Here is a 22,687-nt window from a genome sequence, read left to right as displayed (position 1 = left end):
CTTTGGGCTGAGGCCAGGCTGGGAACCCCGACCCGGCTGCCTGGAAGCATGAAGGAAATCCCCCACCCCCGAACCCAGGGCGGTGAGACTGGGAGACCCCGGAGCCTCGTGGGGAGAGGATGGAGGAGACAGAGGAGTGGCTGCGGGGACCCGGGGTGGGGACCGACATCCCCCCTGCCGTGCACGGGGACCGGCAGCCTCTGCAGCTGCCGTGTGCAGGAGGGGCCGACCCAGAGCCCCCGTCTGAGCTGGAGGGGTCGCGCTAGTCTGGCTCCTTGGGCAAGATGAGGCCCCGAATCCAGTGACATTCTGTTTGCAAAGGAAGGAAAGAGCCCGCAGAATTCAAGGGTCTGCGCCCACCTGCTGTGTGTAGGGGTGAGCCCTGAACGGGAGACTGCTGACCTGGGCTCTGGGTGGGGGTGACCCAAGGCGGGGGAGGGGGGCAGGAGAGAAACAGAGAGGGCTCCAAAAAGGCAACTATATCACTGTGTTAACCAGGGCCCCACTTTCTGGTTCTTACTCCATCGGAGTCCAGGTGCTTCTGTGTAACACATTAAATAAGAACAAAGGAGAAAACCCTGAGACCCTCGGAGCTGAATTCTGAGGAGGGTAGGGGAGGCTGTTACTGTCTGTAATGTTTGGTTTGAGTGAAGCAGCCCTCCCTGGGCCGCAGGGAATCTAGGACGTTTCTGGAATCAGAGGACATTTGCAAACAGGTCTTTCCGCATTAGAAAATGAGGCTGGCACGGCGCGGAGACCAGGTTAGCGGGTACCGTCCTGTCTGCGTGTGGGCTTTCTCCACTTTCCCTATTTTACTGAGCTGGAGACGTACGGGAAGTTACACAGTGTCGTCCATAAACATCGAGGTTGGAAGATTGAGAAAGAAAGCAAAGACGGAAGGGAGGGAGGGAGGGAATGAAGGAAGGAAAACAGAGAAATTGACAAAATTTTACGTTGATGGTGGCAAGTTAAGTTTCATCTAATTTAAATAAACTCGGGCTCTCTTGCTCGCGGCACCCGCCCCTGACCTTCTGTCCCTCTTTGGCGTCAGCACCTTCTGCAGATCTGAGCACTGTCGTGTCTTCCTCCCGTCCTGAGTGGGCTTCCAGCTTCGGGGCCGCTCCTCCCCCACAGCCCGAGGGCTGAGCCTCCTCTGTCCCGGGTTCCCCCCTTTCCAGCAGGCGCCGGTTAACCCTCAGGTAGCCCCGCATACCTGCCCTGCCAAAGCCCACCAAGTACTTGAGTCCCCTCTCCTGGGACAGTAGCTGGGGGGTGAGACTCCAGATCTTCTCAGATACCACAGACCAGACCACAGTGCTGGTTGGAGGGAGGAGCCCTGGGCAGGGCAGGGGAGGCCGGGGGCGGGGCTGCAGAGGTTGGGGAGGGCAGGATGGGTGGTGTAGCTTCCTACAGGGGAGGTAATGGGCTGGGGGAGAGGGAAGCAGGCTCCAGGTCTGGCTCTGCCTTGTGTGACCTAGACCAGACCCCCTCCTGCCCTTGAGGGAGCCCCTCCTCTGTGAAAGTTCCCCTTGAGGCCCTCCAGCTGTGACATCCTGGATTGGGGGGTCTCCCCCTGGACAGGACTGTCCTGTGGCTTCTCCGAGGCCTCTCCTCCATGTCTCCCTCTTGTCCTGCCCTCGTCCTGTGTTCTGACGGGGACAGACAGCCAGGGAGTCTGCTTGGGCCACGTCAGAACCCAGAGCCCAGGACTACCAGTGATCACCTCCTCCGCCCTCCAAGGGGGGAGGGATGCATCTTCGAGGCTCCCTGCAGTCCTCGGGCCTCTGCTGTCTCTGTCTCTGCTCCTGAGCAGGGTGTGGACCCCGGTGTGCATGGCCTGCTCAGGACAGTGAGCTGCCTTAGCGGGGGCTGGCACGGAGCAGCCGCTCAGGAATAGCCTGGCCAGAGCCGCACGGTGCTGCCCGTGGTCGGCAGAAACGCCAGCGTCCGTGTCCCTGTCCCCTGGGGTGGACCCCTCTGACCCACGCTGGAGGCACTGAGAGCGACACTGTGGGCTCAGAATTCCTGGGGAGCAGCCCGCGGGCAGGTGCCACCCTGGGGACAGATCTGCTGTCCCTCGGGGAGCCCCAGGCACCGTCCCCCTGTTGGAACAAAGGCAGCTTCTCTGACTCGGGGTTGGCGTTCTGTGTGCACCACACTCTGCGTATTTGCACACGAGATGGGCCATGGCCGTGGACTGGGTGGGGACGCGGGTGTGACGGGACACCGTTTTCTGTGCATTAATTCATGAGGAGCTGCCAGGCTCATTCACAGGAGAAATGTTCCTTAAATATAATGTGACATAATTTTCTCTTATCAGTTTGGCAAAGGGCAGAAAGCTTGATCACCGTGCCAGTGGGAACCTCAGCATTATTCGGGGGAGAGCTGCGGGGGTCGCTCTCAGGAGGACGATGAGCAGGGTCTGTCAGAGGCTGAGATGGACCTGCCTTTGGCTGATTAGACCCCCCATGTGTCATCCCAGTGTCTGCACAGCCATGCGTGCTGTCTACACAGAAGCCCTGTCTTGCTGGCAGGCGCAGCGAGCTCACCAGACGATCATCGTCTCCACTACATTTTCTCCTCCCTGGCAGTGGGCCAGGCCAGGTGACGAGTACAGCCAACAAACACGAGCAGAGATCCCGCTATTTCTAGATGGTGAGACACCTCCAGGGGTGATTCCACGGTCTGTGTCCCTGCTGTGGCCCCTGTGGCAGGTATCAGGGCAGGGAGCCTCGCCCGTGTGGCAGACCCTCCCTCAGTCCGGGGAGCTCCCCTGTCCTCAGACCCGGGGCTCCTGGACGTGTGAGGGACAGCAGCCTAGTGTTGCCGAGCCTGACTGCAGGCCTGCTCTGGAAGGGGACAGGGCGCCACCTCCGTCAGCGCCTCCGTGGTCACCTGTGGGGGGTCACCTGCTGCCCCTCAGTGCCTGGACACACACCAGGTGTGGGCTCCTAGCTTGTGTGGATCAGGACCCAGGGGACTACGGCTGGGTCCTCAGGTCCACTGGGATGGACATTAGGTCTGGGCTGGGGCTGCAGGGAGCTCAAGGGTCACCCAGGAGGCTGGGCGTCCAGCCTCCCGCAGGCGCACTTCCTGTGGATGAGGGACAGAGGCCTCACCTGCCCTGGGTGTTGGCCAGAGGCTGTCCTCCTTCCCTCCCTGTGGGGGTCTCTCCACGGGGCCGCCCACAATACGGCGGCGGGCTTTGTCACAGCGAGCAGGAGACAGGGTCACAGTAAGATGGGGTCATACTCCTGTCGGACCTGCTGTCCCTGAGGGCCGTCCATCACGTTAGTGGCACTCTGCTCCTTAGAGGGGAGTCCCCTCTAAGTGGCCCCCCTCCTGGGACAGCTCGCACGGCCTGTGGGCATGAGGGGTCTTTGCAACCCCGTGAGAACCTGCTTCCTGCAGAAATGCACTCTCTGTGGCCCCCAAAATGTGTTCGTGCTTCAGAATCTAGATCTCCTGACATTCGTCCCCTCGCTGTCAGGGGTCAGGACACTGCAGGTGAGCGAGTTCCCGTGACCTGGTCAAGGGGATGCTCCTCTGGGACCAGGAGGGATTCCACCCTCGCCCCAAATTCATGGCACTCTCTTGCCTTCTCAGGTCAAGTGGGCACATGGGATGGATTTCAGGAAGATAGGTTCTAGGGTTTTCTCCTTTATTCCTAATGAAAACCACCCATGTTTTCTGTGTCCTATGCCCTAGGTGTCTGCAGTGCTGTGACCCAGAGTCCTGGAGCCCCTGGGTCTGGAGTGGACGATTCTGGAATCTTTGTTACTCTGAAGGGAACTCAAGGAGATTCTGCGCTGTTTCCAGTGATCAGAAAACCAGAATTACCTCCAGAATTTGAGCTGGAGAAGATGTCTTGGGGCGTCGTATCCAGATCAAATTACATAGTCATGCTGCACGTGTTTCCTGGGAGAGATGTTCCAGAATGGGTCAACTTCCAGGACAAGTTTGAGAAGAGGGTCCATGTGTTCAACACAACGACCCTAAGGATTGACAATCTGACCCTTGAAGACAGTGGGCTGTACTGGGCTCGAGTCTCTTTAACTGGAGGAATAGAGTATGACGAAGATTTCCACCTGATGGTCTACGGTACGTGGCGGCCCCTCCCCCAGTCCCACAGCTGATGCCCTTCCTCCGTCCCTCACAGTAACCATGCACCACGCTTGCAGGATTCCTTCCAGACCGCAGCCTTCAGACTCGATCTTCCTTCCAGAAAATAGATGCTGTGAGGTCACCACAAATGCAGGCAGAGCTGAGACTCACACCAGGGACGAATCACGTCTGTGCTTCAGGAGGGAACACAGAATGGGGGGAAATGGGGATTTTGCCGTTTAACACTCATTGTCCCCTAGGACTCTGGGCCTTTAGTGGGACTCTTGCTGTCTAGTGCTGATGTAAAAGGTGACGGCGCCTCAGTGGCTGACCATACCACCCCCCCGGGGGTCCTCCTGGGTTGTAGGGCAGGAGTCAGACCCCAGAGCCTCTGCCATGAGTCCAGGTGTCAGCAGGGCTGTGCTCCTCTCTGGAGGCTCCAGGGAGAATCCGCTTCTGTTCCTGTTCCCCCTTCTAGGGGCATCCGCACCCCCTGGATCGTGGTCCCTTCTTCCCCCTTCACAGGTGACACTGGTGGGATGAGTCCCTCTGACACTGCGTCCCTCCCACCTCCTCTCCTGCCTCCTCCCACTTGTGAGGATCCTGTGATCACATGGGGCTTGTGTGGGGAATCCAGACCATCTCTAGTCCAGGGTCCGCTGGTTCTCAGCCTCAGTTCCCATTTGCCCTAGAACCTAAGACACCTGCGGGCTCTGAGGGTCAGCACGTGGTCATGGTTGGGGGACAGTCGTCACCTAGCAGGATCCGGAATCCTGCGTGTGGTTTTCCCCGCCCCGTCCCCTCATCCTTCTCAGCCCAGCCCGAGTCAGCTCACTCACAGACTGCACAGTCCAGCTCTGAACCTCCACGGGTGGAGGAGAATTCACAGGGTAGCCCTTCCCCAGACCCTCAGGGAGCAGCTGTCTCACCCTGCACCCCTCCCGCCCTCACAGGGAGACGTCCTGCCCCAGAGAGAGTGGCCTTCGCAGACTCAGGTCCCTGAGATCCCCAAGACTGACTGTCAGTCTGTCCATTGTCTTCCCATGTGGACTCCAAATTCAGGGCATCTTGCAACCACACTTAGGAAGGCCATTCCTAGTGACTCCCACTACGGTCTCTCCTGGTGGGAGCCTGGGCTGATCTCTGGGCTCCCAGAGCTGGCCAAGAGCCGTCTGTACCATGGGCTCTGCCGTCCCAGGAACCATCTGAACAGGAGAAGTAGGGCTGGGTTCTGGACCTGGAAAATCCCTTTCCAACTTCTCTTTCTTCTTGGTGACACCTCAATCTCTTAGAATTGATTGGTTATGGGTAGACAACTACAGTGTCTTTTTGTCCTGGGAGAATTTTAAGACGTGCTCAGTCTAGTGAAATCACATAGAGCTGAACTCAGTGGCTCCCTTCCTTAATGACCCTGCTGTATATTTCTGTCAATTTCCTGTCATCTGTAAAATGCATTCACTGTCCTTATGGGGAGGAAGCCAGAGCTTCAGGGAGAATCCGCAGGAGAAAGCAGGAGCTGTGATGTTCTACACTCACCTGAGACTGTCCTCTTGTCCCTCCCGCCCCAGAGCCTGTGCCCCTTCCCCAGATCCAGGCCACGGTTCTGTCCCTCACACCAGGGGGGTGCAACGTCACAGTGGAATGTAACATCACGGGAACCAGAAAGGATGTGACTGTGTACTGGGAGAGCGAGGGTCTCCCCAGGGAGCTGGAGCAGAGACTGGCCCCAGGACCATCCCCCAACCCCTGGAGCCTGGCTGTGAACCTGCCCCTGAGCCGGCCCAGCCCCAGCCTCACCTGTGTGGTCAGCAACCAGGGGGACCAGAAAACTGTCATCCTGGACCTTCGGGATGTTTGTGGCCACGGTGAGTGCACCTGCTAGAGGGGAGGGACTCTCCTGCAGCTCAGGGAGCTCTGGGTGAGAGTTCTCGACTTCTGTCTCCCATGTTTATGTCACTCCCTGCCATCTGGTCATCCCATCCAGGACTCTGGCAGGCACATCCAACCTGCTTCTGTCTTTTGGTGTCGCTCCCGTGCTGCTCTCCAGCCCTCAGCCCTGCTGGTCCAGGCAGCACCTAGCAGGTACCTCTCCCTGCCCTCACCCATCATCCTGAGTGTGTCTAGGGTGGCTTTCAGGAAAAGTGAGTTGGGGGTGTCTGTGGTCTGTGCCATCTGAGGGGTCTGGGCCGGTGACTCCCTGTAGGATTCAGGGCTCGCAGCTCCTCTGCCCATTTCTGGTTACGTCACACCCACATGCTCGCCTGCGTTCCCGATGTGTCCCGCTCTCCTCGGCTGCCAGCCTCCGCTCAGGCCCCTCCCTCTGCCCTCAGCACAGGGAGGGACCTGACTCCAGACTCCACAGTCAGGAGTCCTCCACTCCCCACTTATTCCCATCCAGCGATCCCCTTCCTGCAGCTGGCTCCGGGGGACTGTGACCTGGGCAGTCCCACAGGGCCACGTGCTGGGGGCAGTCCCAGCATGAAGAGAGTTTGCACTGGGGCTCCTTAGCCTCAAAAGCTCAGGGCCCTGTAGGAGCTGCTGATGTCCTGCCCTCACACCTCATCTCCCCTAAGGAGCAGTCAATGGCCCCACAGTGGGAGCTGATGCTCTGGCCCAGGATTAGTCTTCTCAGCAGCCTGAACCCCTGGTGGGCAGTGGCCATGTCTGCTTCTCCTTTGAATGCCTGTCCCAGCCTTGGCCTCAGGCCCTTTGCTCACAGTTAGTGGGTCCCTATGAATGAATGACTTGGTTCCCCTTGAGCCACCTCTCTCTCCACCCCCTCCTCCACCAGCTGGTGGACCTGCTGCCTCAGTATCCCTGATCCCAGAGGAAGCTCATGGCTCAGGGACCCACTGTGCCCTCTGGAAAGAGGCTTCTGCCTCCCTCTCATCCTCCCACCCAGTTCCTCCTTCCTGGTACCTCTCTGGCCTGCCCCAATGGGTGCCAGTAGCTCCCAGGGCTAGGGAGTTGTCATAGCTATACTTGGTCATGGGTCGCCTTCCTGGGATGCCACACCCACCCTGAATACCCAGCAATCTCCTACTCCTCCCTCAAGACCAGATTTGGCCATCACCTCCTCCAGGAGGCCCTCCCTAATGACCTGGGTACAAGCTGTAAGCTCTAGTGCCCTGGGATGGCTCTGGCTGGCTGCCTCTGGCATGTGTCAGCCCTCCCCCTGCTGAGGGGCTCCTCTAGGGCTGGCACCATGTCCTGCTCCTCTCAGCACCCCGGCCCGAAGGAGAGCTTGGGAACTGGCTGAGTGAGAGCCCCTGCCATGCTGCTCCCTCTCGAGCTTCTGAGCAGGTCCTTTCAGAGTCTCCATGTGCCTGGCAATGGGCGTCCTCAGTTCTCTGTTGCCTTAATCTTCTTCACTCTCTGTGTGATGGAAACAGATCTACATGGACCATCTCTTGTTGCTCTCCTGCGTGACATCCTGGGGACTATTGTGGTCACACTGATGATCCTTGAAGCTGGACTGTACCTTTGGATGAGATGTGGGAAGAAGAAGTTGGAGTCTGGGAAAGGCAGGTTGCACTTTCCTCCCTGTACCCAGACACCACCTTCCCCTGCTGGACTCTGGGCTTCTTTTCTCCTGCATTTTGCTGCTCAGGGAATGTCCCTGCAGGAGGCTGGCAGGTGTGGTCATGGCCATGGGGGTCATGGAGGGGGAGGGTACAGGCTTCCAGGCTGAGACTCAAGCTCCATCTGTGTGTGACTCAGGGGCAGGATCACAGGAGGAGCCCAGGGACCCGGATGGTGGCATCCACTATGCAGATCAGACCCAACAGGGGTCTGGAGACCCCAGGGACAAGGTGAGGCTGGAGGGGGAGGCAGTTCTCCCAAGTCCCTCTGTGCCTGGGTGTGTGCCTGTTGATCCCAGTCACCTGCAAGTTCTGTCCTCAATTGCTCTGTACCCTTTCCCATAATGCAGTATCAACTAAGAAAATTCTTCTGGGATCCCGTGAATTGCTGGGCGCTGTGGGAGGTCATGTCAGCAGCTCTGGGTCTGTGTGAGTCTCTTTGGGTTCTTGTGCCCCTTATGCTATCCTCTGTCTGCATTCCAGGGTAGGGGAGAAACACATCTAGAAGAGGAGAACTCTCTCACTACTGTCTACAGTGAGGTCCACAAGCCAGGCCAGGTCATGAGGAAGATGTAATTATAAGAAGCAGGAGACTCCGACCCCAGGGACCCCTGTCTCCTGAGCATGACGCCCGCAGCTCTGGTCCTGCCTCTTCCACCTCGGACGGCTCTGAACAGGGACTCGATGGGTCCAGCAGTTCTTTCTGTGCTAAATCCTTGTGCACAAGCTCCCCGTGAGACACACACTGGTAGATCAGGGAAACTGAGTAAATAAATTGGTCCCAACCTGTTCCAGGACCACTCAGCCTCTGTTACGTGACAACACTTTACGGCCCCCACTGTCCCCTCATCTGTACGACATCAAACAGCTTTCAGACCCTCAGCCTCTGGGAGAAACCGTGGAGAATCACAACATCCCCCCGGGCCCGTCTTGAGCACCCCCAGCCGTCAGTCCCGCGCTGAGAGCTCTTCACAGACAACGTGAATTCGTCATCGTCCCTGCTTGCTGAGGGCGGGCTCTGCGACCCGCACTGTTCAGACATTCTGCTCGCTGCTGACTCCCTGGGTCCTGGTGGACTCTCTGTGCGGGGGGAGCCTTGTGCCCACTTTACAGATCAGTAGAAGGAGCCAGAAAGGCTGACTCTGTAGGCAGCAGGGCTGGGAGTGCCAGAGTCAGGACTCAGCCCATAAATCTCTCAGTGGATCTCATTCCTTCTACTGCGTCCCCATCCAGGTGGAGCGGAGAGGGACCCAGATGTCTCTGGCCCCTCTACTTCCTCTGCCATCTCACCCCTTCCAAACCTCCACAATCATGGACATTAGTGAAAAGACCAGACTCTGGGTCCTGGTCGACTCTCCTCCAGGGGAGACTCTCCAACACTGTAGAGTTCCTGCTTTCCTGATTTCTTTTGCCAAAGGGAGCAGATACAGTCTGTATGAGGAACGGTCTCTCCTCTCCCTGCTTCCCTTTCTCAGCTGCTCCCTCTGCTGCTCACAAATGCTGCTCACACTCATGGGGGTCCTTCGTTTCAGTGTAATTTCTCCCTCACGAGCCTGCAGGCAGCCTGAGGGCAGAAGCTTCCCCTTGTTCTCTGTCCCATCACCTGTGACGTGGACAGAGCTGCTTCCTGGTACCTGTTCAATACTTGTTGGTGGGAGATGAGAAACATTTGCCCCCAAATAATTTGTCCCTTGTCTGGGCTGCTAGGGGAGCCCACCCAAGCCCCCACATCAACCATGTGAAGTTGAATGTCATTGTCCCTGCAGACGACCTACCCTGAGCTGCCCACGTGGTTCTGCCTAGACAAGCTCCAGGGTCTCCTGTATTCGGACCCGCTCAGTTTGCCTCCAGCCAGAGGAACTCAGCTGTGCTGGGATCATAACTGCTAGTGATGTTGGGAAAAAAGGCAGAAGAAAAAATATTAAATTTCCTTATTTCCTACAGCCCAGTGGCATGTCCTTGAAACAGGCAGAGTGACTTTCCTTTAGGGATCCAACTGCCTTGATGTTAATACTTTTCTAAGGGCAAGAGGCAATCCTAGCCTGAGCCCCCCACACCCCCTCCCCAGGATCCTGTAAGTTTACCTTAACATATAAAATTTCCTTTATCTTTATTTCCCCAAGATATGTGTTGGCAATCATCCCCCAAGCATATGGGTCACCAAGGTACATCCGAAGGGTCTCATGACTCAGGTTTTATTTTACGTTAATAAATGACCTTTTTGAATAATATCTCGCCCCCTCAAGGCCCTGGAAACCTTGCTTCCAAACTCCTTAGAAACTTACACTCTCCCTAATCCCCTCCCAACTTGAAAGGATATAATGGGAAATGCCTACCCCAGTGTAGCTCTTTCTGCCCACAGGTCCTGTCCCTGTGCTTTCATAAAACCACATTTTGCACCGAAGAGGTCTTAGGAATTCCTTCTTGGCCATCGGCTTCGAACCCTACCTTCTCTCCTACATAACTAGGATCATGTCTCAGCCCGTCTGTCCTCATGCTGACCTCCCATGGGATTCCATCATGTTGATGTGGTTAATGAGAAGAAAGTAGCAGGTATACTAGATGTCCCTGCACACAGAGAAGCACCAGAAAATGGACTATAAATCCCATGAAAATCAAGGGGCTGACATCATAGTAAAGTTTCTAGGGGGTCCAATCATTTGGGGAAACATCAGCATATCCCTTCAAAATTATTTCGAGTTCTGATGATCTTTATTCTTCTGTATCATTTTCTATGTTTTCCAAATTTTATATAATCAGCATGGATTATTTTCATCAGAAAAAGCCCTTATTTTTCAAATCTTCATGCCTGTTGCTGATCAGGCAGCCTGAGGCCAGAGCTAGTGAATCATTAAAAGGGAGGAGGGGCCTGGGTGTTAGGCGGGCAGAGGGGGGTTGCGGAAGGAGGGCAGGAACAGGAAAGAAAAGGGAGGAGCTGATGTGTTCTGGGTCCCACCGTTATGGACTCCCTGTGGGGCAGCCAGTTCCCCTCCCAGACCCTGATGCTCCAGGTCAGCCTCCTCCTGGGTGAGTGGCAGATCAGTGGGGGGTCTCCGGGATCGGTGTGGCTGGGGGGACAAGGGGGGCAGGAAACAACTGTGAGGGAGGCAGGTGAGCAGTGGGGGCTTGCTGGTATCCACACCCTGATTTCTCCAGACTCTTGAGGGTTGAGGGAGGGAAGGGGGTATTCGGGCCTGTCTGGGATGCCCTCACATCCCCAGGACGGGGAAACCACCCTCAGACCTCTCTTAGGGATGGGGCAGTTCTTTGCCCTGCTCTGGGGGCCGAGGCTGAGATCACCAGTAGCTCAGTGTCTCACTTTCCAGAGTCCTGCTTTGTCGGCGGAGCTCTGACTACAATCTCAGGCCCTTGTGTGCACCCCTGCCCACCCCCCAGGCTGCGTGTGTCCCGGATCCCAGCTGAGGAGGGCGTGTGTGTGAGTGAGGGGCCAGGACAGCCTCCCAAGGCCCCTGTATTAGGGACAGCTGGGCCGTGACGCTGTCTGCAGGGGACTGGGGGCGGGGTAAGGGAACCTTCCTTTCTTATCTGTCTGTGGCCTCTCCATGTGGTTACAGCTGTTTCCAGGCTCTTGTGGGGGAGGGGGTCTCTTGTGAACCAGGATCTGACTTGGGGGCCTGGACCCGCCCTTGTCCCCACAGCTCCTCACGGTGCAGAGACAGACTGAGCTCTGCAGTCAGACCTGCTGGGTCGCTCATTCTGCATCTGCCACATATTGGCGGGAAGATTTTGGACAAACTGTGCGGATGCTGGAGAACTGGCTTTACCTTTCTGAGCTCTGTTGCCCTCACCCGTCGAATAGAAAAATCTCTAAGGCGAGGTGTTCCTTGGAGAGTGAATGGAACAGCGCCCCTTCCAGCCAGAGCCCGACACGGGGACACAGGTCACTCCTGTGTGCGGTGCTACATGTTTCTCACTTGAGCAGAAACTGGCCAATAGTCCCAGGAAAAGAGGAAAAATGTCATTGTGTCCTTGTTCCCTAATGGACAGTTTTCACTGATGCAACAGTTGAAAACTAGAACAGCGTTCCCTTTGGGGCGGGAGAGGGGTCGTGTCAGCATAGAGCTCACTCACTCTCCTGTGCTCCCACCCTGCGCCCTCCACACAGACGGGGACACTGAGGGAACCTTTCTTTATAAAAGCTCAGGACCCCTCGCCCATCAGTGAGAGAAATCACACCACCACGGTCCCTACCCAAGCCAAGAGCGGGAGCACAGGACGCGCAGAGAGAGACGATCAGGTGCAGGAGCCCGAGAGATGGTCGTCCTCGCAGCTGAACACACAAATGCAAATGGAACATTCTGGCCACCCCGTTTGCCTGTCAAATGAACACATTTGTGTCTGTGGTGTCGAGAGTCCCGAGTGCAGTGACAGGGCGGGGACAGGCTCTCTCCTGTCTCCCTGGCAGCTGTATAAGGAGGAAAGCTCCTGGCGGTCCCTGTGACGTGTCAGAGACCCTGAACCATTTCGTGCATTGTCCCCCTGAGTTCCGCCGAATCTGCATCTCTTTCCTCTTCTGCCCACAAATGCTGGGGCTTCCTGATTCGGGTCCTGCAGCCTGTGGGGTGGCTGAGCCGGCAGGGAGCCCTGTGGGGGTTCTTGGAGATGCAGGTGGTCCAGGCTGCTCCTCTGCGTCCCCAGAGCTCTGCCACTGTTGAACCCACACACCATCTGTCCCTGATCTCAGAGAGCTGTGAGTGTGGCAGCGTGAGGACGGCTCTGCGAGTTAGACCCGTGTGTGTGCTCTGGGCTGCCCAGCAACCACAAGGGCCGGACATGCCCCGGAGAAGGGGGGCAGGTGTTCCTGCCTTGGCCACGTGGGGGTCACCTTACCTGCTGCCTTCGCTGGGTGAGGACGGGGAGCGGCTGGGCCAGATGGCTCTCCCAGGGATGTCATTTCTGTCTTTCAACACTGACTAAACAAGACTCTTTCCTGGAAACACAACTTGGAGTCAAGCAGATTGGGGCAGGGATGGCTTCATGACGAACTCACTCTTTTTTTTTTGGTCAAAGCTAACTGAACAAATTTGCTTCTGTATGTTACCTCAAAGGATAAGTTTCGGGGCTTCTGGGTGCTTTAACTGGTGGAGCATCTGACGCTTTATATCAGATGCTGGTCTCAGGGTTGCGAGTTCAAGCCCTTCATGAGTGTGTAGCCTACTTAAAAAATATAAAAGGATAGGGGCATGTGGGTTTCTCAACTGGCTAAGTGTCTAACTTTGGTTCAGGTCATGATCTCGGGGTCCTGGGATTAACCCCCACTATGGGCTCCACACTTGTTGGGGACTTTGCTTCTCCTTCTCCCTCTGTACCTCCACCTCCTTTTGTACTATCTCTCAAATAAATTAATAAAATATAAAAAAAACCAAAAGGATACTTTTTAAAACAATCAAAGAACATGGCATCACACCATCATGTTTAAGTGTAGGTCTCTAAGTCCGGGAGGCAAATTGTGGACGGATGTCTGACGTGTCCTCGAGGCAGGACACAGGACCGCCAGCAGAAACCACCAGAATGCAGAGCTCTTCCCAGCCTCTCATGGGATTGGATTCGGTCCTTTTCCTGTGTGTTTTGTGTCTTCCAGAAGGGCACTGGGAGCATGAACGCCGGGAACCTGGAGCCTATAAGGACTGTGGCACCAACGTCCTTCTAGTGGTTTTTCTCAGGCTTCCTGTAATCGGAACTCCATCTCCTTGTTCCTAGTAAAGAGTCTGTCCTGCAGTCTGGGAGAAATCCCTCCACAAATTGCTTCAATATGAGTCAGACAGACAGACAGGAGTGGGGCGGCTCGCAGACCCTCAGGTGCACAGGTCACCTGTCCTGCTGGGTGAGCTCCTGCCTCCGTCTTCACTGCACAGTTGGTCTCTGGAAATTCCCTCAGTCCCAGCTTTTCCAGAGGCCTGGCCACTTGCCTTCTCTTTGATCATGTAGTTCCTGTTCACAACCCAACACAGCTGCCTCATGTTGACTCTTTGCTACGGGCAAAAGGCAACCTTAACCTATCCCCCAGGGTCCTGTGAGTCTGTTTTGACACATAAAAATTCCTTTGGAAACTTCCTTTATCTCTCCCCCCAAGATATATGTGGGCAATCATCTCCCAAGCATATGACCCACCAATACACATCTACAGGGTCTCACGTCTAAGGTTTTATGAAATAGTGATAAATGACCTTTTCCCAACAACAGTTTGCCCCCTCAAGACCCTGGAAAACTTGCTTCCAAATTCTTTAGAGACTTACGCTCTCCCTAACCCCCCCCCGACTTGAAAGTATATAATGGGCCCCTCCTCAGGAGCCTAGTGCAGCTCTTCCCGCCCACGGGTCCTGTCCCTGTGCTTGGATAAAACCACCTTTTTGCACCAAAAACATCTTAGGAATTCTTTCTTGGCCATTGGCTTTGAACCCTAATGACTTTCCTAGATCATAACCACATACAACGGCACTGAAACAGAAACTGACTTTGCTGAACGTTATACAAATATACTGAACCCTCAGGTGAGAGGATGATTCTCTAGGAAGCGTCATCTGCCGCTAGGACCCCAGAGGGGAAAGAGCGTCCGAGCGGGTAAGTGTCTGTTTGGGAGCAACTCGCTGCGGTGTGTCTTCCTCAGCCCCAGACCCCGCCACACCGCGGCTGACCCTGGATGGGGGGTCATTCCCCGCACCAGGCACCTTTGTGGTTCTTGCATCCCTACTCGGTGTCCTAGAGTCTCAGGCAGTCCTGACGCTGTGTCCCTGCTGCTCAGGTCAGACCCCACGGGTCAGGGTTCAAGGTCACTGCACCTGTGCCTCTGCTCGGATGCCAGGCAAGCTGTGGTCTATGCCTCTGAGCACCCACGGTGACTTGCAGGTTCCCATTGGAATGTCAGTGAGGTTGGAGTCAATGGCCAAGAAAGAATTCTTGAGAGATCTTTGGTGCAAAAATGTTGTTTTCTTAAAGCATGGGGACAGGGCCCAGGACCAGAAAGAGCTGCTGGCCTGGGATTTTCAGGAGCAACTATTTATTTACTTCGGGATTTGGAGGAAGTAAAGATAGGGGAGGGTCGAAAAGGACCTCATCTGCTAAAAGAGACTCACAGGGTCCAAGCAGTCTTGCTGTTGTCAAACCCGGTGTTTTCCCCCTAGCAAGGCATTAATATTAAAATGGTTGGGAGCTTCCTGCCTCTAGCATTGCCGGTGAGCAGCAGGTTGTAAGGACCTTGCTTTTAGCTACATTTCCTTCTGCCTTCGTTCTCCACATCATCCCCCACCTGACCAGTTTTGACCTTTACATCTTTAAGGTTGCTGAGGGAGGGAGATGTGTCCTTCTGTGACTTTGTCCTGTTGATTGGGGGCGTAGAGATGCCTCTACCTATGGGTCCACAGTGGTCAGCTGGGGGCATTTATATATGAGTCACCAAAGGCAGAGGCAGCCAGTGCATGTACATGAACCTCCCTGGGTAGAAAGGCTGGTCTGTGGGCTGGAGGCTGTGGTAATGAAGGAGTCTGGGCACTGGGCAGGGAGAAACCAGAAAAGACAAAAATAAGGTTAATGTTATAATGAGAAAGAGAAGCCTGACTAAAAAGACCTTTGATACTTAACTAAAATTTTCCTCCAGTCCTTTATTGTCATTTGAAGAGAAATTTGAGGGCTTCCACAGGTTTGTGGTAATAATAAGGCATGTTAGTGTGCTCGTTGGTTTTCCATGAAGGAGACCCAGGTTTTATTCTGATGTGTGGGCCCACAAGGAGGCTCTCCCTACGTTTACTGCTGCAGGAGTACGTAACACAACCCACCAGGGGCCCCTTCATTTTGGAGCTAAATCCCCTGTTGTGTCAGACGTCCGCTCCTTTACATACACCAGCTGTCTGGGGTCCGCATGGGGCAGGCTGCTGGTAACCGCCAGCTCGGGTTTCGGGAGGATACGGTTTGCCTGTTCATTCAGAGATTTATGAGTCAACCTGGTCTCAAGTGAATAATTTAACAGGGTGTTATAGTCTCCATCTTTTGATCGGTCTACAGTGAGGAAAGCTTTTTCATATAGTCTCGCAAAGAGACTTAACTCTCTTGGTTGTTCTAGGGACAGTCCTCATTCTGAGAAGCCCCGCTGTACAACAGTCATCCAGTTTTCTTGAGTCTCTATTCTTAAAATCTAGTAACTACAAAGATATTACTGAAACATTTTGTCTCTATAATAGCCCTCATTTTTATTTTATTTTTTAAAGATTTACTTATTAGAGAGAGAGAGAGAGAGAGAGAGAGAGCACAAGCAGGGGGAGGGGCAGAGGGAGAGGGAAAAGCAGGCTCCCCACTGAGCAGAGCGCCCAGCGTGGGGACTCGACCTCAGGACCCTGAGCTGAAGGGAGCTGCTCAAGTGACAGAGACGCCCAGGTGTTCCAACAACCCTCATTTTAAATCAGAGATCACCAAATCTGGACTAATTCATTTGTGAAACAAGTCCAATTTGAACAAACTGGGCCTGATTATTTATATACGCTCAGCAAGAATAGTGATTGATCATATAGATCTTCAGGAAGCTGCTTTGCCGGAACTTTTTATAAGGAATAGTGCACTAGGTTGAACTTCTAGCAGCCTCTCTCCAGACCAAAAGCCAAACCAAGTCTTTGCCGTCAGACATGCCTACAATACCTGTGGGTGTGCGCAGATTCCTCTTCAAGAGGTCCCCAGCATATCTGGCAGGTGATGGTCCTGCCAGAGTGACATTCTTTACTCACCTGGAGAGGATGCTGGTAGCTCTGTAAGCAAGGTATTGATGGGGGAAACAAAGGGAAAAGAAATGTAACTTAAATCACAATCCCTTAGAGCTTGCAGCTCACTGATAGATCCCTGAAATATACAGAGTGCGACCTTCCTCGAGGACCTTGTGGCTGCCTCAGTGTCTTCATGTTTAAAGGAACCTTGTCTTGGAAGCAGCTGGCCCCTTCGAGTTTCTGAAAATCTTGCTTCCAGATTCCCTGGAGACTTGTGCTATCCCTAACCTCCACTAATTAAAAAGCATACAGTCAGTCACTGCTCAGAATCCCAGTACAGCGCTTTCTGCCCAAAGGTTCTGTCCCTTTGGGGACAGGTAAGTGGTGAAGGTACAGACAGGAGAGATAAGAGACCCCTGATTCCTCCAGTGAGGCCTCACACAGGGGGCTACGTGGCCAGGCTCACAGAAATCCCAGATGTGAAGAAATGCTGAGGTGTGTAAAACCAGAGCTAAGCGAACATAACTAGACCACTTTGTTATGTCTTAAATGTCAGAGACGTGATGTCCCTAGGACAGTTACAGCTGGACCACGAAAAATGACCAAACTTCAAAGAACAAGTAAACACGGTTTCATCTGTGCCAGAGAGGTCAAGGTTTCAGTTTCCTGGTCAGTGTTCAATAAAAGGCTGCTGCTGACAGGCCACAGTGAAACCCATCTGGGACCCTCTCACTCTAGAGAGCTCCTTCTTTCCCTTCTTCTCTCACCTTCACTTGACCAACTCCCACTTCACTCACCCTTCAAAGATTCATTCTTTGACCTCGTGAGACAGGAACCCTGCAATCCTGCGACAGTATCAAGCCGGCACTTAAGGGGCTCTATTGGCTTCAAGCTTCCTAACACCAACCTTAGTTCCTTCAAGCTGTTTGGTCATATCTGAGTCTGGGAATGTCTCTCTAAACACGAGATTGAAGTCAAAGCCTTGGTAAAATAACTAACATTTCCAATGGTGGACAGATTCTTATTGAAGTTATGCAAATGACCATAATTGCCATGGAAGAAAGAACACTTACTGAGACCTTTTGAATTTCAGAGGGTTCAGGTAGAAAGGTTAAAGGCATTCATTTGTTCACAGAGGAATACATCAGAATTATTGCTGCATATCACTGATGTCTAAGAGAAAGTTTCCTTAGTCTGGAAGAGCAAATATTAGAGAACCAAACTCTTGTTTTAAACAAGAGTCACACACTGTAATCTTCCTCAGTTTACTTAGTCCCATGTCACTAATTTTTGTTCTGTTTGAATGCAACTTTTTAAAGTTAATTCCAGAAATTCTTACTTATTTTAATTTTATGATTTTTGAAGCTATCAAAAACCCATACTTGTCAAAAGCCCTTTCTATTAATTTTAGCCATTCTGACTAGTGTAAGGTGGGATCTCATTGTGGTTTTGATTTGTATTTTCTTGATGCCGAGTGATGTTGAACACTTTTTTTGTGTCTGTTGGCCATTTGTATGTCTTCTTTGGAGAAATGTCTGTTCATGTCCTTGTCCATTCCTTGACTGGATTATTTGTTTTTTGGTGTTAAGTTTTATAATTTCTTTATAGATTTTGGATACTAGCCCTTTATCTGATAAGACATTTGCAAATATCTTCTCCCATTCTGTAGGTTGTCTTTTGGTTTTGTTGACTGTTTCCTTTGCTGTGCAGAAGCTGTTTATCTTGATGAAATCCCAATAGTTCATTTTCACTTCTATTTCCTTTGCCTTTGAAGATGAGTCCAGCAAGAAATTGAAATTGAAAGAGTCAAAGAGGTTGCTTCCTGTGTTCTCTAGGATTCTGAAGCACTGCTGTCTCACATTTGAATCTATCATCCATTTTGAGTTTATCTTTGTATATGGTGTAAGAAGATGGTCTGGTTTCTACATGTGGCTCCCAACAATTCACCATTTGTTGAAGAGACTGTCTCCCCCTCCCCCCACCTGCCCCCAACTGGATATTCTTTCTCGCTTTGTCAAAGATTAGTTGGCCATAGAGTTGAAGGTCAATTTCTGGGCTCTCTATTCTATTCCATGGATCCTTGTGACTCTTTGTTCCAGTACCATATTGTCTAGATGACTACAGCTTTGTAATAGAGCTTGAAGTCTGGCATTCTGATGCCACCAGCTTTGGTTTTCTTTTTCAATATTCCTCTGGCTATTTGGGGTCTTTTCCACCCATATAAATTTTAGGATTATTTTTTCCAGTTCTGTAAAAAATGTCAATGGCATTTTGATAGGGATGGCCTTGAGTGTGTAGATTGCTCTAGGTAACATAGACATTTTAACAATATTTATTCTTCCAATCCCTGAGCATGGAATGTTTTTCCATTTCTTTGTGTCTTCCTCAATTTCTTTCATAAGTGTTCTGTAGTTTTTGGAGTATAGATCCTTTACCTCTTTGGTTAGGTTTATTCCTACGTATCTTATGATTTTTGGTACAATTATGAACAGGATCAATTCCTTAGTTTCTCTTTCTTCTATCTCATTGTTGGTATATAGAAATGCAACTGATTTCTGTGTATTGATTTTATATCCTCCCACTTTGCTGACTTCCTGTATGAGAACTGGCAATTTTGGGGTGGAGTCTTTTGGGTTTTCCACATAGAGTATCATGTTATCTGCAGATTGGGAGTTTGACTTCTTCCTGCCAATTTGGATGCCTTTTATTTCTTTTTGTTGTCTGACTGCTGAGGCTAGGACTTCCAGTACTATGCTGAACAACAGTGGTGGGAGTGGGCATCCCTGTCATGTTCCTGACTTTAGGGGAAAAGCTCTCAGTTTTTCCTCATTAAGAATGATATTCAATGTGGGCTTTTCATAGATGGCTTTTATGATATTGAGGTATGTTCCCTCTATCCCTATACTGTGAAGACTTTTAATCAAGAAAGAATACCATATTTTGTCAAATGCTTTTTCTGCATCCATTGAGAAGATCATATGGTTATTGTCCTTTCTTTCATTAAATATTCTTTCATTTATTAATGTGGTATATCACATTGATTAATTTGTGGATATTGAACCACCCATGCATCCCAGGAATAAATCCCACTGAATTTATTCAGTGGCGAATAAATTTATTCAGCAGTGAATAATCTTTTTAATGTACTGTTGGTTCCTATTGGCTAGTATCATGGTGAGAATTTTGGCATCCATGCTTACCAGAGATATTTGTCTGTAATCCTCCTTTTTGATGGGGTCTTTTTCTATTTTTGGGATCAGTGTAATGTTGGCCTCATAAAATGAGTTTGGAAGTTTTCCTTCCATTTCTATTTTTTGAACAGCTTCAAAAGAATAGGTATTAGTTCTTTAAATGTTTGGTAGAACCCCCCTGGGAAGCTATTTGGCTCTGGGTTCTTGTTTGTTGGGAGATTTTTGATGACTGCTTCAATCTCTTTACTGGTTATGTATCTGTTCAGGTTTTCTATTTCTTCCTGGTTCAGTTGCGGTAGTTTTTATGTCTCTAGGAATGCATCCATTTCTTCCAGATTGTCAAATTTGCTGGTGTATAGTTGCTCATAATATGTTCTTAGAGTTGTTTGTATTTCCTTGGTGTTGGTTGTGTTCTCTCCTCTTTCATTCGTGAGTTTATTTATTTGGGTTCTTTCTCTTTTCTTTTTGGTAAGTCTGGCCAGGGGCTTATTGATCTTATTAATTCTTTCAAAGAACTAGCTCCTAGTTTCATTGATCTGCTCTACTGTTATTTTTGTTTCTATTTCATTGGTTACTGCTCTGATCTTTATATTTCTCTTCTCCTGCTGGGTTTAGGCTTTCTTTCCTGTTCTTTCTCCAGCTCCTTTAGGTGTAGGGTTAGGTTGTGTACTTGAGACCTTTCTTGTTTCTTGAGAAAGGCTTGTATCACTATATACTTCCCTCCTAGGACCACCTTTGCTGCATCCCAGAGGTTTTGAACTGTCATGTTTCCATTTTCATTTATTTCCATGAACTTTTAAAATTCTTCTTTAATTGTCTGGTTGCCACATTCATTTTTTAGTAGGATGCTCTTTAACCTCCATGTGGTTGTGTTCCTTCCAAATTTTCTCTTGTGATTGAGTTCAAGTTTTAAAGCACTGTGCCGGGCCCAGTGCTGTGAGCTCTAGGCAAGGACAGCATCTAAGCAAGCTGCTTACAGCTTTGCCTCCTCATCTGTGAAACTGGAGAGACTCCTTTTCTTGTAAACATGCCTGTGATATGATGGACCACAGGTCCTACAGCAGCATAATGCTCGTCCACTTTTTCTTCCCCATCTCAGCTATTCCCTCACCAAGCTTCCAGACTGTGGACAACCCCAGCACCTCCCACACCCTGGAAAGGACTGTGGGGACATCTGTCCAGCTGCAGCTGAGCTCCTCCTTGTACCCAAATGTCCGAGAGATTGAGTGGAGTTGGCATTCTGAGCCTGAGAAAGAAGAGATCCTGGTGTCCTGGAAACCTAATGCCACTCCTGACTGGTATGAGCTGGAGGAAAAATACAGGAGCAGCTTCTCTCTGACGGAGACGGCAGTTTTGAGCATTAGGAATCTCACCACGGAAATGAGTGGATCATATACAGCAAAGGTCAAATTCCACACAGGAAAATCCCAGAAGGAAGTCTTTAAACTCTGTGTATATGGTAAGGTGAACCCCAGTCAGTATTTCCAACAAGCACTTTATCTCAAGTAAGTTGGCCTAAATAGGTTTAAAAAAAAAAAATCAAATCTTCTTTAGGAGTATTTGCATCTCTTTTGATGCCCTAACCCTAAAAGCTAAATTCTAAAGATGCCATCTTAGGAAAAAGTAGCTAATATGCCTTAAAAAGTACTAAAAAACACATGAAATGGGGGAGGGGCAAGAAGCCATCCAAAAGGATAACATAAAACTATCTTCGATTGCAAAGTATTGCACAACTGATTATCAGAATACAAAATTGTATCAGAAAGGTTCTTAACCAGTTATTTCAAAAACTAATTTAAAAACTCTTAAGTGACCCAAGAGATTGGCAGAAATAAAACAAGAAACCAGGACATCAGCCCAGTGAGGAGCAACTCCAGGATGTAGACCGAGGGTTAGAACTCGGCATTGGGTAAAACCCTTCCCACTGCCTGCCCTGCACTCTTACCAGGAGGACCATGGGACGCAGCCCCATCCTAGACAAAATGGAGATGCGGAAAGAGACACAGGCCTGGCACCCGAAGCTCCCAGGCCAGTGACGATGCCCTACCCCCAGGAGCAGAGACCTGGGTAGACAGGGGAGGGGGAGCAGGACAAAAGGAGGAGAGGAGCAGAGCCCAGGATGTCCACCCAACCAAATTCTCTCTTATCTGTCCCCTGCACTGGGCACCACAGCAGCCTCCTCACAGTCTCCCCTTCCCCTGGTTTTCCCCTCAAAATCCCTCTTCACCTGACTGCTCTGTCGAGCTTTCAGAAATGCAGGACCCTCCTGTCCTTTCCCTGCCTACAGCCAACCTGCTCCCGCCCCTACTCCCCACAGGATCAATGGCCCTCATGAGAGGGAGTCTAACCTGCCCAGGATCTGCTCCCTGGATGTCCAGCTGCGTTTCCAACACTTCTCCTTGTGCCCTGCTCCCATGTGCTGCCCTCCACCCTACCTGGCTGCCCAGTCTTTCCTCCTTCCTGGACGCTGGGGACTCTCGGCACACTACCCATCTCTTACCCTTCGCCCGCACAGTGGGCAAATGCTCCTGTTTCCAGTCCTCTTCTGGACCATCTTTCTCTCTGCCTTGCACTGGAGCAACAGCGTGTGGTCTGCTGTCCCCTGACAGCCCATTGCTGGCCCCACCCTCTGTGGCCCCTGCCCACGGCTCCACACAGTTCCCAGCAGACACTCAGCAGGTGTCCTGCAGCTGGGTAAAGGTCAGCAATAAGTAAAGGAACCCTACAGAGACACACCTAATTTTCCTGGGAGTTTGATTCTCCAAGCTTGATTCACAGTCCCTCACCCGTTGAAAAGACGCTATAACAAACATTCATATAAACCAGCTGATGAACAAATTCATTCCTAAAGGCAGAAGCTTTCTAAATACCTCTGGGTGCTTCCTAACACTTTGTAAATTCTGTTTGGTTTTATATTTAAATTATTACCTGTTAATCAGTTCAGGTATTTTAAAGAAGCTGCTTGAAAGTATTATTTTCCCTAGTCACATGTGCTATGAGTTTTGGGAAGGTTGCAAGTTTGTATTTTTACTAATTCCCTGATCAGGGGTTGGCATATTGTAGCCATGAGTCAAATCTACTGGATGTCTTTTTTTTTTTTTTT

The 22,687-nt window shown here is 51.4% G+C and overlaps 2 protein-coding genes across 2 annotated transcripts in view; both read left to right on the top strand.

The window, feature by feature from the left end:
* Positions 1-3,683: 3,683 nt before the first annotated feature.
* LOC111138821 (SLAM family member 9-like) lies at positions 3,684-13,356 on the top strand. Its single transcript, XM_022490723.1, has 5 exons — positions 3,684-4,101; positions 5,673-5,969; positions 7,497-7,628; positions 7,825-7,916; positions 13,288-13,356. Exons 1-5 carry the CDS (start codon positions 3,684-3,686, stop codon positions 13,354-13,356), a joined length of 1,008 nt encoding a protein of 335 aa, XP_022346431.1.
* A 7,248-nt stretch (positions 13,357-20,604) lies between these two features.
* The window catches only part of LOC111138964, an 11,362-nt gene continuing 9,279 nt past the window's right edge, over positions 20,605-22,687 (top strand). Inside the window, exon 1 of the mRNA XM_022491005.1 lies at positions 20,605-21,043. Coding sequence (XP_022346713.1) covers positions 20,623-21,043 — 421 coding nt within the window. The 5' untranslated portion in view covers positions 20,605-20,622. The remainder of the gene's footprint in view (positions 21,044-22,687) is intronic.

The sequence above is a fragment of the Enhydra lutris genome, unplaced genomic scaffold (assembly GCF_002288905.1).
Source record: "Enhydra lutris kenyoni isolate GAN:26980312 unplaced genomic scaffold, ASM228890v2 scaffoldscaffold94, whole genome shotgun sequence".
NCBI lineage: Eukaryota > Metazoa > Chordata > Mammalia > Carnivora > Mustelidae > Enhydra > Enhydra lutris.
This window is presented reverse-complemented; position numbering and strand designations above follow the sequence as displayed.